Below are 13,328 nucleotides of genomic sequence, written 5' to 3' on the forward strand. Positions count from 1 at the left end.
AACGCCGACGGCGGGGTGCGTATGCGCAGGAGCTGCACCATAGGAGGACGACGAGGTGGGGTGGGCCCAGGGGCGGGAGAGCGTTTTGGGAACCAGATGTGTTCTAAAAAAATGGAGAGCGAGAGAGGTGTTTTTGGGACTCTCTAAAGATAGGGAGTGGGATAGAGATATTGTTGGAGATGAATTTTGGATCAAAATCCCTATATTTAGCTATAGAAAACCATTTAAAGAGTCTGTTGGAGATGCTCTTATGTCCTCCGGTTTCCAGGGATGACAATGCACCTTAATTGGCACCACACAAAAAAATTAAGTCTGTTTTAAGATGGTTCAAATTTGTTTTAAGATGGTTCCTACACGAGATCCAGAGTATAAGTGTACATCACAGCCACAGGAAGCATTGCAAACAAGAAATTCATTTGGAAAAATAGTTTGATACAAGATACACAACGTACAATGACAGTTGAGGTGACACTGCATGCATATACAGACATGCAACAAGAATAGCAAATCGAATAAGTAATGTGCTAATTGAACAACCCGGAAGCGAGTGGCTTCATCACTCAAATCCATCGAAGAGCCCTTTCAAAGTTTGTATTCGAGAGGGAAAAGGAGGCAATGCATGGAGTCGATTAAGCGCAGGTGTAGCCCGGCGGGACGGCGCAGCCGCAGTTGACGAGCACCTCGAGCGCGATGGGTACGTACACGGAGAGGTCGAGCACCTTGGCCTTGATGGCGGTGCACAGGCACGCGGCCGCGGACAAGCCGGCGATGCCCTTCACGAGCGGGCAGCACTGCACGTTGGCGTCGCCGATGTGCACCTCGTTCCCGAGGAGGTCCACGCACACGCCGAGCTTCAGCGCGTCGATGGGGCACGTGTCCGAGGGTGGGGAGTACGGCGGCGTGGGCGTCGGGGAAGACGGTGGCGGCGGGCACGCCTTCCGGCCGCCGTGGCGTACCTTCGGGCTGCCTCCCCCGAGGACCGGTGGCAGGCTGACAGGCGGAAGGGTGACCGACGGTATACCGAGGACCGGTGGCACGGTGACAGGGCTGCCTCCTCCGAGGACCGGTGGCACGGTGACAGGACTGCCAAGGACAGGCGGGAGGGACGGAAGGGGTACCGACGGCAGCTTAGGCACGGCGACAGGCGGCAAGGTGACCGGGGGCAGGGTGACGCCCGTGGGCGTGCCCGAAGAGGGGGTGCCGGTCTGGCACGAGTTGCACTCGGGTTCTGCTTTTTCCCACGCGTGGGCGAGAGGAGAGGAAGAGAGCGCGAGCATGGCGAGTACCAGCAGCGCGGAGAGCTTGGTGGACTCCATCGCTGCTGCGAGTTACGTGAACTGAAGCTCTCGTACGCAACTGCGTGGCGTGGGGCGTTGTTGGAGCTCGCTGTTTTTATAGGCGGGCGCGGGTGGCGCCGTGGCGAGATGGGGCTCGGGATTATTATTGCGCGCGTCGGGCATTGGTGCGGTGGCATGCAGAGCAGAAACAGCTCACGTGAAGCCAGTGGGATCGCCAGTGCTGGACGCCTTGGCTCGTTGCCAAGCCGCCAAAATGGCGCGCAGCGGCGTGTGACCCTCTCTTGTTCGCGTCCGCGCGGATGATTGCAACGCACTGCTGACTGCATCGTCCCTTCCGTTGCCCTGCTCGCGATTAGAGCTATGGTGCATGAATCGCATGTATCGGTGCTCGTCGTTTGCCGAGAGCTACATGTTTCTGGAAGGGCAAGCCGGCAGCGCTGACAGATAATTGAGCGCTTGGTTCAGAACTCTGAAGAGGACGGTGAAACTTTTTTTTCGAAAGGACGGTATGAGTTCTGCCAATTTTATTAGAAAACCGGGCTCAAAAACCTCAACATGGTGAAGCTTTCCAGCTTTGATTGATCGTTTCGATGAAAATATGTGTGGCGCTGTGTTCATCCTTCTGATCCGTTTGCTATAGATGAGTCTGTGCACTCTACTCGGAGGTATGTGCATCTGTTCAATCCAGCCTCCTGCACACGTACAGCTATGCTACTTAGCTTTGGTTCAGAAAACATGTATGCGTTACCATGTTTAGTATCTATGCAATCAACTCGCCAACCAATGTCCAATGAGATCAAAGGACTTGTTTGTTTGCACTTCTACTTTTTGTTTTTATTGAAAAGCTATATTTTTAGTTTGTCTGAAAATCTATCTTTAAAATAGGTTGTTGATTTCTACAACAAAATTTTCACTTCTTAATACATAATTTCACAGAAAAGTGTCTCTCAGCGAGCTTCCTAACTTTAGTTCATTTTACTTAGAAACATATTTCTAACTTTTTCAAAAGCTACTTCTATGTAATCCCATTTGTTCTAGATTCTAATTTTTACCTTTTTGACAGCAGCAAAAGTAGAATCTGAAGTAGAAAATAAATAGGGCCTGAGTAGGTAAGAAGCTCTGTTCTGCACTCTTTTTTTCTTCTTTTTTTAGAGTTGCCAAGGGGCTCGGTCAGATTACTTCTTTGGAGCAAATTAGTTCAGTAGCACCGGGGAAGTGTGAAAATTGGAAAGTAACATCCAATATGTACTTCCCGGTGTTACTGAGCTATTTTCTCTATTTTTTTAAATAAACTTAGTACAGTTTTTTGTATATGCGGCACTATGCATGCCGAGTACCACATGTCTACAACCAATCTTGTTGAACTCGATCATTACGATGCTCGATCATGCCGCCTAAACCTGCATCCTAGCGGTTGCATGCAAGTGTCCGACAGAAGTATCCACTAGATCTGGTTGGGGTCAGCCTAGAGCAATCACGAACACTTTTCATAGATCTGGCTGTGCTAAATGTTTCAACATAACACGCGAAACCAGCACAGAGTAGCCCCTCCTGACAAGTTATACGCGAGCCTCCTGCAGGGCCAGTCGTCGAGTTCATGGCGTTGTTGATCATACAGAATCAGGGCCAGTGAAACGATGGGACGTTGCCTGCCTTCTGATCGGATGCTTTCAGATCTCCGTTGCAAGCATATTTTACAGCAAGTGATAGTCTTTATATCTCATGCAAACAAACTGAATTAATGTTAATACATACTGAAAACACTTGTGAAAGCAAAAGGACAACGACCGATGTTATTTCGGACAGCAAAGCAAATAAAATTTCACATCGACAGCAAGCCACAGAGAGCATGCATGCACTCGTGACCATCGATCAGACACACTTGAACCCGTCGGGAAGCTCCGTCTTGCAGGCGCTGGCCAGGACCCCGACGCCGACGGTCCACTCCGTGGGGATGCCGAGCACGGTCTCCTTGACGGTGGTGCAGAAGCACGCGGCCGCCTCGGCCGCGGCGAGCCCGTCCACGAGCTGGCAGCACTTGCTCCCGAGCTGCGCGCCGGCCTGCAGGCCCACGGCGCCGAGCACGCCGACGCACGCGCCGAACTTGACGGCGTCCCACGGGCAGAACGGGTTGGCGGGGTAGTCCTTCCACAGCACCTTGCGCGACGTCGCGCCGGGCGACGCCGCGGCGGGGAGGGTGGCCGTGGTAAGGAGAAGGAAAGCGAGGGTGACAGCCGCGGTGGCTTGGCGGGTGGCCATTCTTGATCAAAACCAGATGGTACGTGAGCTGATGGGCGACGCCGCAGCAGCTTGGCTTTGCCGTTGCTGCGCGCGTTACAACCTTTTTATACTGCCATTTGGGCCTTTCCATGCATGGCGCGGAGTACGTACACACTGCATAACAAGACGTGCTGTCAAACATTAATGCTCGTGATCTGGTGATGGTGCAGATATTTTGCTACCCAAGTCTTTTACATAATGTTCTAGTAGTAATTTCTCCAGTGTAGGAATTGAAAAAAATGTAATGTGTGGTCGGCAAAATTGTGTTGTGATACTATCATATTTCTCTGTCCCTCATATAACGATGGGCAAAGATGACATGGAATGATCACATAACAATTTTCAATCCCGGTGTGGTCCACGGCTACGTCGCGGTACTGCACCAGCATCACTACGTGGGCCAGCGAATACGGCGTATGGTGATCCCTGAATGGACACCTTGCATGCATGTCAGCGGATGCATGTGACGAGGGAGTGGCTTCATCGATGGAGCGAAGCAAGGACAGAGCGACGATGGGGAAATATGTTGTGAATGGAGACACAAGTGCCAGCCTACTATCCAAGCCGCTTCATCAGCATCTCATCAGCCAGTCGCATCCACACAACTGTAACCTGTTTCCTCCAAATTTGTGCAGAAGAATATCATTTGGGACACAACCTGTTCTGTTCGTGCCAATGTGCTAGGTCTGCAGCGTCGCGCGGACGCATCCTCCGGCTTCCCTCCCGCGGCAACCGGCAGCAAAACCAATATGGAAGACGATCGAAAAGCTTTTCTGAGCACACAGGAATTGAAGAACGGTAAACGGCGTTAGTGATCCCAGTCCGTGGCATCGGTGCAAACGTGTTAATGTCAAACTCCAGAAAATGAAGCTCGTGGTATGAATATATTACAAAACCAAAGTATCACACTTTACATCCAAGTTGTACATAAACTGTACATGTATAGAGGAATATGATACATCTTAGTGACCAAATACTGCAAATGATACAATATATATAAGTCTTCAGCAAGCACCTCTAATTTTATACACATTTTCCTGACCTTTAAAGTCGAATCCATATCCAGGTTGTGGCATATCACTAAATCCAAATCCTATCCAGTGCCAACCCCTCGATACATTAGAAAAAAATTCGATATTCTCTTATCCATCTCTTTACTATTTCACTATATTCTTGTAAGCTTACAGTTCCATATTTTTTAGTGTCTTTTGCTAGAATTTTAACGGAAATATCACCAGGATCATCAAGCCAAGCACAAGATCAACACACAAGATACGATGTTTTTTAACGAGGTTCGGCCAAGTTGCCTACATTCTCGAAGCATGACTACGGACGCTCCTCTCCAACTGTTTCAATCTTGCACTTGGTTACAACGATGGTGCCTTCTATTTAAAGGCCCGAAATTAGGAGTTCGACTATAACTCAAATCCTAGTCCCACGCAATTACAACTCAAGTCTATCTGTAACCTATCATGTACATATATTCGACACATATTCCAACAAACTCCACCTTGACGAATATGCACGCCAACTTGAGTCCACCATGTGTGAACCTCCGTGTACCTAGACTTGAGCCGTCTATCTCCGCTGCTCATCCTGAACAGTCCGACGAGGATGCCTCGCCACCAGGAACATATTCCGCAAAATTTGCAGATCCCACCTCCATGACTTCACCTTTCAGCGTGTACTGATGATCTCTCGTCTTCTCACCTATCATCACAGTCTTACCATCCTGCATCACATTCAAAGTCTTCTTATCTGACATCGCCTGATATAGCCAACCTTCTCCATGCAGAAATCCAAGCGATATTAGATTCTTCCTAAGTCCCAGCACATGCCGCACACCCTCAAGTAGCACTTCTTGTCTATCATACATCTTCAATTTGATATTGCCGACTCCCATAACACGGTAACCCGTGTCATCTTCCAAGCGAGCAAGACCAAAATCACCTTCAGAGTGTGAAGAAAATCACTCCTTGTTTGATGTTGCATGATATGAACTTGCCGAATCTAACAGCCATATTTCACCACAAGACTTTTCACTTGATAGCACGAGAAGATCATCATAGCTATCCGAGTCATTTTTCTTGGAAACCAAAATATTTGCCACGCCCATCTTCAGTTCTGTACAATCTTTCCTTATATGTCCCCAATCCTTGTATTTATAGCATTGTGGCCCCTTCTTCTTCTTTTTCTTGTTATTCTCCCTGCCTCGATCACCTTTGACGAAAAAAGAATCTCCAGATGAACTCTCACCGGCATTGATCTTCCTCCTTTGTTCATGAGCAAACAACGCCGCAAGAATATCACCCACTTTGACTGCCTCTTTACCATACGTCAGTGTTGTGACCAAGTGCTCATAACACCTTGGCAAGGAACACAGAAGAATAATCGCCTTGTCTTTATCATCAATTGTCACCTCCACCTTCACAAAATCAGCGACAACTTGAATAAAGACGTTTATGTGTTTAGCAAGATCTGACCCCTCCTGCATCTTCATCCCATACAGTTTTTGCTTCAGATACAGCTTTTGAGTCAATGTCTTGGACATGAATTGATCATCCAATTTATCCCAAATCTTCTTAGGTGATGTTTCATCTATGGCATGGTACATGATCTGATTGGAGAGACACAACCTTAATGTCGTCGCAGCTTGTGGTTGCATCTCTTCTCACTTGTCATCATCTACTGTGATGGGCTTCTTGTCGCTAAGAGCCTTCAGGATCCCCTACTGCGCCAGCAAGTCCTTGACTCTTGTCTGCTAAAGCCCGAAGTTACCAGTCCCGTCAAACCTCATCACCTCGAATTTGGACGCCATTGACGCCATCTGCATGTTGCCGCAAATCGCCGAATCCCGCTTATGTGTACCTCACGTGTGCACACGATGAAGTCGACCCACTCGATCACCGCCCGCCGTTCGCTGTCAACTGCCACAAGCAACGGTTTGCGAACAGCACTATTACAGTTCTCCCATAATCCCGTGAACTCCTTGTTTGATTGCCTCTGCGTTTTGATCTGTTGCATTGCGCTCGCACAGCTTGTATTTATTACCAGCTCGGTCGACCCTTGTTCAACTCCAAGTCGATAGAGACTTCATGTCCTGCTCAATTCTGTTTCTATGGGTCCCTGTTCACCGATAGCAACTCAACCAAAAAATAAATCTCTCGATCTCTCCCGAGCTCACACGTCACCTCTACCGGCCGAGCCCACCCTGTGGCTTGCGCTCGCGACACGCCAAAACACCAGGCCTGCTGAACAGCTCTTGGCCATAGGCTCGTTCTCCCACCAGGCCTACACAACGCTCCCTAGGCCAGCTGCTGACCACGCCTGGCCTGGCCACCCACGAGAGCCAATGCCTGCTGGCCCACTATCGTGCAGCATGAATGCCACTAGCCCAAATTTCCATGCCATGCATGCAAGCTTATTTTCTTTCTTTATTGACCAGCCACACATGCATCCATGTGATCCTCTCACATGCAAATCCATCTCCATGCATGCATGTACACTTGAGGCCCATGCACCCTCCCGTGAGACATCGGGTACAACACCGCGTGACTGCTCTAGCACGCCACGCCCACGTGCGCATACCGAGCCGATGAGTTCCACGCGACCTGGCCACCCGACGAATCCGACTCCCGTGCGTCGCCGGTTTCTTTGAATGCGCCACGCGTCCTTCCTACAACTGTGTCCCACACGCGGACACGAGCCTACCGCTTGCATCGCAGCCCGCGCCCAGCACGCTGCATGGTGCCCTCGAGCGCGCTCCCTGTCCCTCGTCGTCGGCCCCAACCAGACCGACGGGACAATTGTGCCTCTGAACAGCCTCCGCAACCTCCAAAGTCCACCATGACTTTTACCACTGTTGTCGTTGCTCCACCTTGAGCAAACAACAACTGCTTCAATCTAAATTGACTGCCCATCAATTAGGCTGTGAGTCTGAAAGCATCTAGGCCCCTAAATTGGTTTTGGTAATTAATGACGATATATCTTTGTGAACTAACTCGTTTAAATTGAGTTATGAAAAGGTTAGTCACGAAGACGTTGCGGAGCTAGAAAGATGCATGTATGGAAGGCGTAAGAGGCTAGCTCAAGGCAAAGGTACACGTTAGGGCATTTTAATTTTGCCGGTCAAAGGTGCTTAGAGAAGAAAGTGACCGGATTTATAGGTTAAATGCCGAACTATAAAGAGGGGTTGATGTATGGTTACTTGAAGTCTCTATAGTACCAACTTGCTCAAACTTGCTTTCACATAGATGTCAAAAACTTGTTTGAGAGAAAAATCCTTTGAAAAAGGTTGTCTCTGATTTTTCTCTGTTGGCGGTCTAACCGTGCCTCTGGGTGGTCTGACCGCTGTTTTCCCCTGAGCAGCTCTTGAGCCCTTTTGCTAGCTCGGTCTGACCGTGGTACTCGCCCGGTCAGACCGCTATGTATGTTCCTTGTGCTCTGGCTTGCCTTGTGATTGCTCGGTCTGATCGAAAGGGCAACATGGTCTAACCGTGAGCGTACAGAGACTTTTAGTGCTGGCGGTCTGTCTTAGAGCATTGTCGGTCAGACCATCCCACAGTGTTTCAAAGTCAAGTTAGCCATTGGGCGTCAGCGGTTTTCTCGGCCGGTCTGACCGACATTGGGCTCGGTCAGACCGCCAGAGTCAGCCTTCGTGTGTCAGAGTACGGTAACGGTTGAATTTATTGAGGTGGCTATAAATATGAAGTGTGCTGGTCATTTGGACCTCCCTCTAGCACTAAAAACACTTCACATTCATTCTTGGAGCTCTTGTTTCTCCTCTCTAACTCACTTTGCTTAAAGATTACATTCTTGTGAGATTTGAGAGAATCTAGTGCATAAATTTGAGAGTTTGAGCATCTGGGCACTAGTGAATCTTCAAGCAAGCATCATCGGCTTTTTACTCTTGGAGGTTGCCGCCTCCTAGACGGCTTGGAGGTTGTGGCACTGTTGAGCCCTTCAAGGAGATTGTGAAGGAGCCGCGGTGGTGGTTGTAAAAGGTTTGAGCACACCTTGTCGGAGTGACAAAGTGCATCTTTAGTGGAAACGAGGTTTGAGTAGTTCTTGTCAATTCCGGCTTAAGATCAAGTTGCTTGGAGTGAGCCTTTTCTCTTGCGAGATTTGACACTTGATAGAGAAGCGGATTGTAGCTTGAACTCACCTCAACGTGGATTAGGGGTGATCGGCAAATCACCGATACCACGGGAAAAATCCTTTGTGTTCTTTGAGCAATTCTATTTATTGTTGTGATATCTTCTTTCAAGCATTTGTCTTAAGTAACTTATTCCTAGACATTGAATTGTTGCTTGTCCCTTATATTTGCAAGCCTTCTCTTTAGCTCTAGTTGTTCTACTTATTGCTTTTGTGATCATTAGTTTTAATTCCGCAAGTTTTATTGATCGCATTGCAATTAGTTTCAAAACCGCCTATTCACCCCCCTCTAGTCGGTATCCTTGATCCTACAGAGTCGAAGCCACCGCCTTGTCTGCGATGTCTTCCAGCTGCACCGTCGAACCTGACTGTCACATCTTACTGACCCCTATTGAACAGCAGCCACCAGCAGCTATCAACCCGATCTCCACGTCTGTTCTGATGCAGCCCATCGGACAGTTCAAGCCGCCACGCTTGAAGTGTCTGAATCCACCGACCGAATCGTCGATTGCCGCCATGCTCCACCTTGCATCGTCCTTCTCCGGACCCGTGCAAGCCTTACGCGGTGTGGAACATATCCTCGCGTCTTCTCTTGATCTTTCTACAAGGCTCTGATACCACTTGCTAGTATTTTAGCGGAAGTATCACCAGGATCATCAAGCACAAGATCAATACACAAGACACGATATTTTCTTAACAAGGTTCGACCAAGTTGCCTACATCCTCGAGGCATGACTACGGGCGCTCCTCCCAAACTGTTTCAGTCTTGCACTTGGTTACAACGGTGGTGCCTTCTATTTAAAGGCCCAGAATTTGGAGTTCTACTACAACTCTAATCCTAGTCTCACCCAATTACAACTCAAGTCTATCTGTAACTTATCATGTACACATATTCGACACATATTCCAACAAATTTACTTGCTTGTTTTGTTGCCTTCTCCTAGCTTGATCGTTTAGTCGCATTTTCTTTCTTCTAGGCTAAGATTGCTATTTGTTCTAGATTATAGTAGAAGTTTTAATTGCCTAGTTTACATCCCCCTCTTGGGTCATTCAATCCTTTCACCGTCGCCCTCCCGTTCTCCCTCCACCCCACCGTCCCAAATCGCACCACCGCCATTACTGGCCACAGAGCTCTGCCGAGCGTCGACCGCCGCAACTGAGGCCTCTCCAGTGCTTTTGAGGCCGACATCGGCTTCGCAGGAGCGTGAAGAGTTTTCTCCACCGCCTCTCAACGCCGTTCCATCGCCACATGAACTCTCCCACCGAACTCTAGTGAGTTTCTCCACCACGCACCATCGCCGCCTTCTCTGTTGCGCCCTGAGGCCCACTGACCGGTCCTTCGACACCGCAGGACCCTGAGGAAGTTTCCCCGACCCCTGTTTTCGCTTCTCCATCACCGAGACCCCGCCAAGCTCCGACCTCACCACTGCCATCTCACCATCGTCGACCACCATCGAGCCACCTCCGGCCGTCTCAAAGCTCTCGGTGAGACCCTCTGTCCCTCTTCTCTATTTTGCGCCATTTCGTCATGTTTGGTAGCTTGTAGCGCTGGTCGAGCTTCTCCGGTGATGCTCCTGCGATGCTCGCTGTGGCGCCGTCGTTTTCCTGTTGCCGTTGGCCGCCAAAAACCCTCCCAGTCAATCTAAACCGTCGGATCCCTCACGTGCGGTCAAGATTAGAGGTTTAGACACCCCTTCGCCCCTTTAAATCATAGCCGTCGGTTTTGAGATCAACAGATTATATTTAAATAGAGGTAGCCCATTTAGCCTTGCCACATCAGCAGCCTTGTTCGACGTGGCAAGCCACGTCAACACACCCAAGCCCGGTCAGCAGGCCTAATCAGTGATGACATCATGCTTACACAATAAATAGTTTTTCAATACAAAAATAAACCATTTTTTCTCTGAAATTAGGTAATCTTACAATTAGGTCCCTAAACTTTTCTATTTTCATAAAAATGGTCCTATCAGTATTGCTATTTTACTTTTAGCCCGCTAAACTTTTATATAATTACAAATAGGTCAATAAAATTATACAAATAAGCCCTTGAAAGTTTCTATTTTTACAATTTAGCCTTGTTCTTTTACAGAAAGGCCCCTAAAGCTTCAAACTCTTATAACTTTTCCGTTACAGCTCTGGTTTAGGTGATTCTTGCGGTCATGCGATCGTAGTAGTGATTAATCTCTGTTAGTAGGCTTTTTATAGTGCTTTGCTACTGTTCTTAGATGTTTGTGCTTGATTGTTTTCGGTGCGCGCGATTGTAATAGGAGACGAGCAATTCATGAACCTGTAGGATCAAACTTTTGAAGAGTTTGAGCAATCCGCTATTGAAGGAAAGTGTCACTGATCACATTGATTCTATTGTAGAAAAGTGTATCATTTACTTTTAGATGCATGCTTATCAATATGAATTTCATATTTAGAGTTTATTAGTACTTTCCATGATTATCTTCGTCGCTTGTGTTGTAGTCTATGTGTCAGGAGTAGCAATGCTTAGTCATTCTGTCGAGTCGGGTGGGTTATGTGTTAATCTGATTAATAATCTATGCAACATGAACTGGTTTGGGTAATTTTTGTAGCAACTGTTTGGATGCAAGAAATCCATCTAGAATTTCTCGGCCCTAGGTGTAAGGGTGCGAGCATGCCAGTGTACCTAAGTACACAAAATAAATAGACAAAAGACAAAAGGTAGGGAACACATTTTATTCATATTAGATAATACAAATATAGATTCCCATATATGTGCGCGTGCTCCATAGCCTGCTGATGGCAATCTGACTTGGGCGACGTTGTCCTCTAGTTCCCAGGGCCTCGAAAGGCTCCTAGTTAATTACATCTGCGATTCGAGCTCACAGAACACCTTTGATTAAGCTGTGTACGTGGTCGTCTTCTTCAGTCTTCGCTTTGCGTTCTCCATGCATGTGATGATGTGGTTGGTGTAGATGAGGGCGTCAGCGTCATCCATGGCCTCGTAGGTCCATGAGCTGATGGTAGCACAGCTAATGCGTTAGCTGCACCCGCCCTGGTCGTCTGGACTCGTCGGTCACGAACGGCACGTAGTCATTGTAGTAGATGGGAGAACATGCATGGTGATGCTCGGCTTGTCCGATTCGATGACTTGGTAGTGTCATCGGGATGAGAAGATAAGAGAGGCAATTAGTAAAGATGAACATCCAGGGAACACCATCCGGGAAAGCCTGCAAACTCCACTGCTTGACTGTGTGATCTAGTAGCAATACGTGCATGCATGCATGCACTAATACATGTGTATTTGTATATACACATGCACTAGTGTATCTAAATACTGGGCTGGCCTTCAGGTCGTGCACGATGCCTCCGGCGGCCAGCGTGGTGATGTTGGGGTCTTGCCAAACAGTGCGACATCTTGGTAGCCTTGGCATCGTCTCTGACGGTTCACTGGCAGCCTTGGTAGCGCCGGCGGCTCCATGACCTGTATAGTCTTGGCGGGATCTTCAACTTCACCTCGGAAGCTGCTCCGCCAGATGGCGCCATCTTAAGTTGGACAACTTGGACGGCGAGCCTCGCCAAATCGCGGGCGGGTCATCGTGACGGAGCGCTTCTCTCCGGGCGGCGTGAGGGCGAACTCCACTAGCGTCCGTGGAGGTTACGAGCATGACGACGTCCTTCTCTAGGAGGGTGGCCTACGGCTCGAAGTCTCGACGGCGTCCTCCGCGGCAGGCTCATCGCCCTCAGCTGTAGCATCCACGGCACCATATGGGCAGGCTACATGCGCTCCCATGCATGGATGCGATATGCGAGAGAGAGAGAGAAAGGAAGAACAGATCATGGGTTGTGCTCACCCATAGCCGACGTGAACATCATCTTCCTCCTTGACTTCACGTGTGCTTCTTGTAGATGGATTTCTCGCCTTCCGGTCCTCGTTGGCCTGACCTCCAAGCTCTGGTCGATGGCTCCTCTGTGTGCTCGTAAGGCTGATGTAGATGGAGGCTGAGCAGGGAGGCGTCGCTACGTCACTTGGTGCAAATGTGAGTCTCCGAGCTCCCGGCAGTGCTACGGTGTTTGCGTCTAGATGTGGATCGGTGTGTAGAAAAATAGATGTCCATGGTTGCTGTGGAGTCGATGGCCTTTTATAGGCAGGTGGCAGGGCAGTAGATGGGAAGGAGCACGCGTGGGAAGCGCCGCCGCCGCTACTGTTTTACTCACCGTGATCCCTGGGTGCAGTTCAGCGGCTCTGTTGGATGAGCGCACCACTTGCGGAATGGATATGCATGCTGCTCCTCTGGCTGCATGTTTGCGCTGGCCCATGCTCACTGAAGTGTGGGGTTACTCCGATGCAGGCTCACCAGTCAGTTTGCTCTACACGTGAAGGAGAAAATACCGTCGAACGTTCCGCGCGTGACAAGTAGCCATGCTCTGTGAACTGCTTCATGCTTATCCGTACCCGAAGCATCATGGAAGGTATTCTGCAGCTCAATCAAACTATATGTATACATGTACGTATTTGAGAGAGAGAGAAAGAAAGGAAAATGAATGGCTTGTGAGTGCATATGCAGGCACGTGCTCTTGTTTGGCTTATAATACATGTACGTGAAGGCTTATGCTTGCTTTTCTTTC

The 13,328-nt window shown here is 48.8% G+C and overlaps 2 protein-coding genes across 2 annotated transcripts; both read right to left on the reverse strand.

Annotated features, from left to right (window-relative positions):
• Window positions 1–397: 397 nt before the first annotated feature.
• Window positions 398–1,378, reverse strand: LOC133925098 (36.4 kDa proline-rich protein-like). The gene has a single exon (XM_062370934.1). It carries the CDS (start codon window positions 1,314–1,316, stop codon window positions 630–632), a length of 687 nt encoding a protein of 228 aa, XP_062226918.1. The 5' UTR covers window positions 1,317–1,378; the 3' UTR covers window positions 398–629.
• Window positions 1,379–3,067: 1,689 nt separating this feature from the next.
• On the reverse strand, window positions 3,068–3,656 carry LOC133923682 (putative lipid-binding protein AIR1). The gene has a single exon (XM_062368969.1). It carries the CDS (start codon window positions 3,555–3,557, stop codon window positions 3,171–3,173), a length of 387 nt encoding a protein of 128 aa, XP_062224953.1. The 5' UTR covers window positions 3,558–3,656; the 3' UTR covers window positions 3,068–3,170.
• Between the last annotated feature and the right edge of the window lie 9,672 nt (window positions 3,657–13,328).

This window comes from Phragmites australis, chromosome 7 (genome assembly GCF_958298935.1).
Source record: "Phragmites australis chromosome 7, lpPhrAust1.1, whole genome shotgun sequence".
Lineage (NCBI taxonomy): Eukaryota > Viridiplantae > Streptophyta > Magnoliopsida > Poales > Poaceae > Phragmites > Phragmites australis.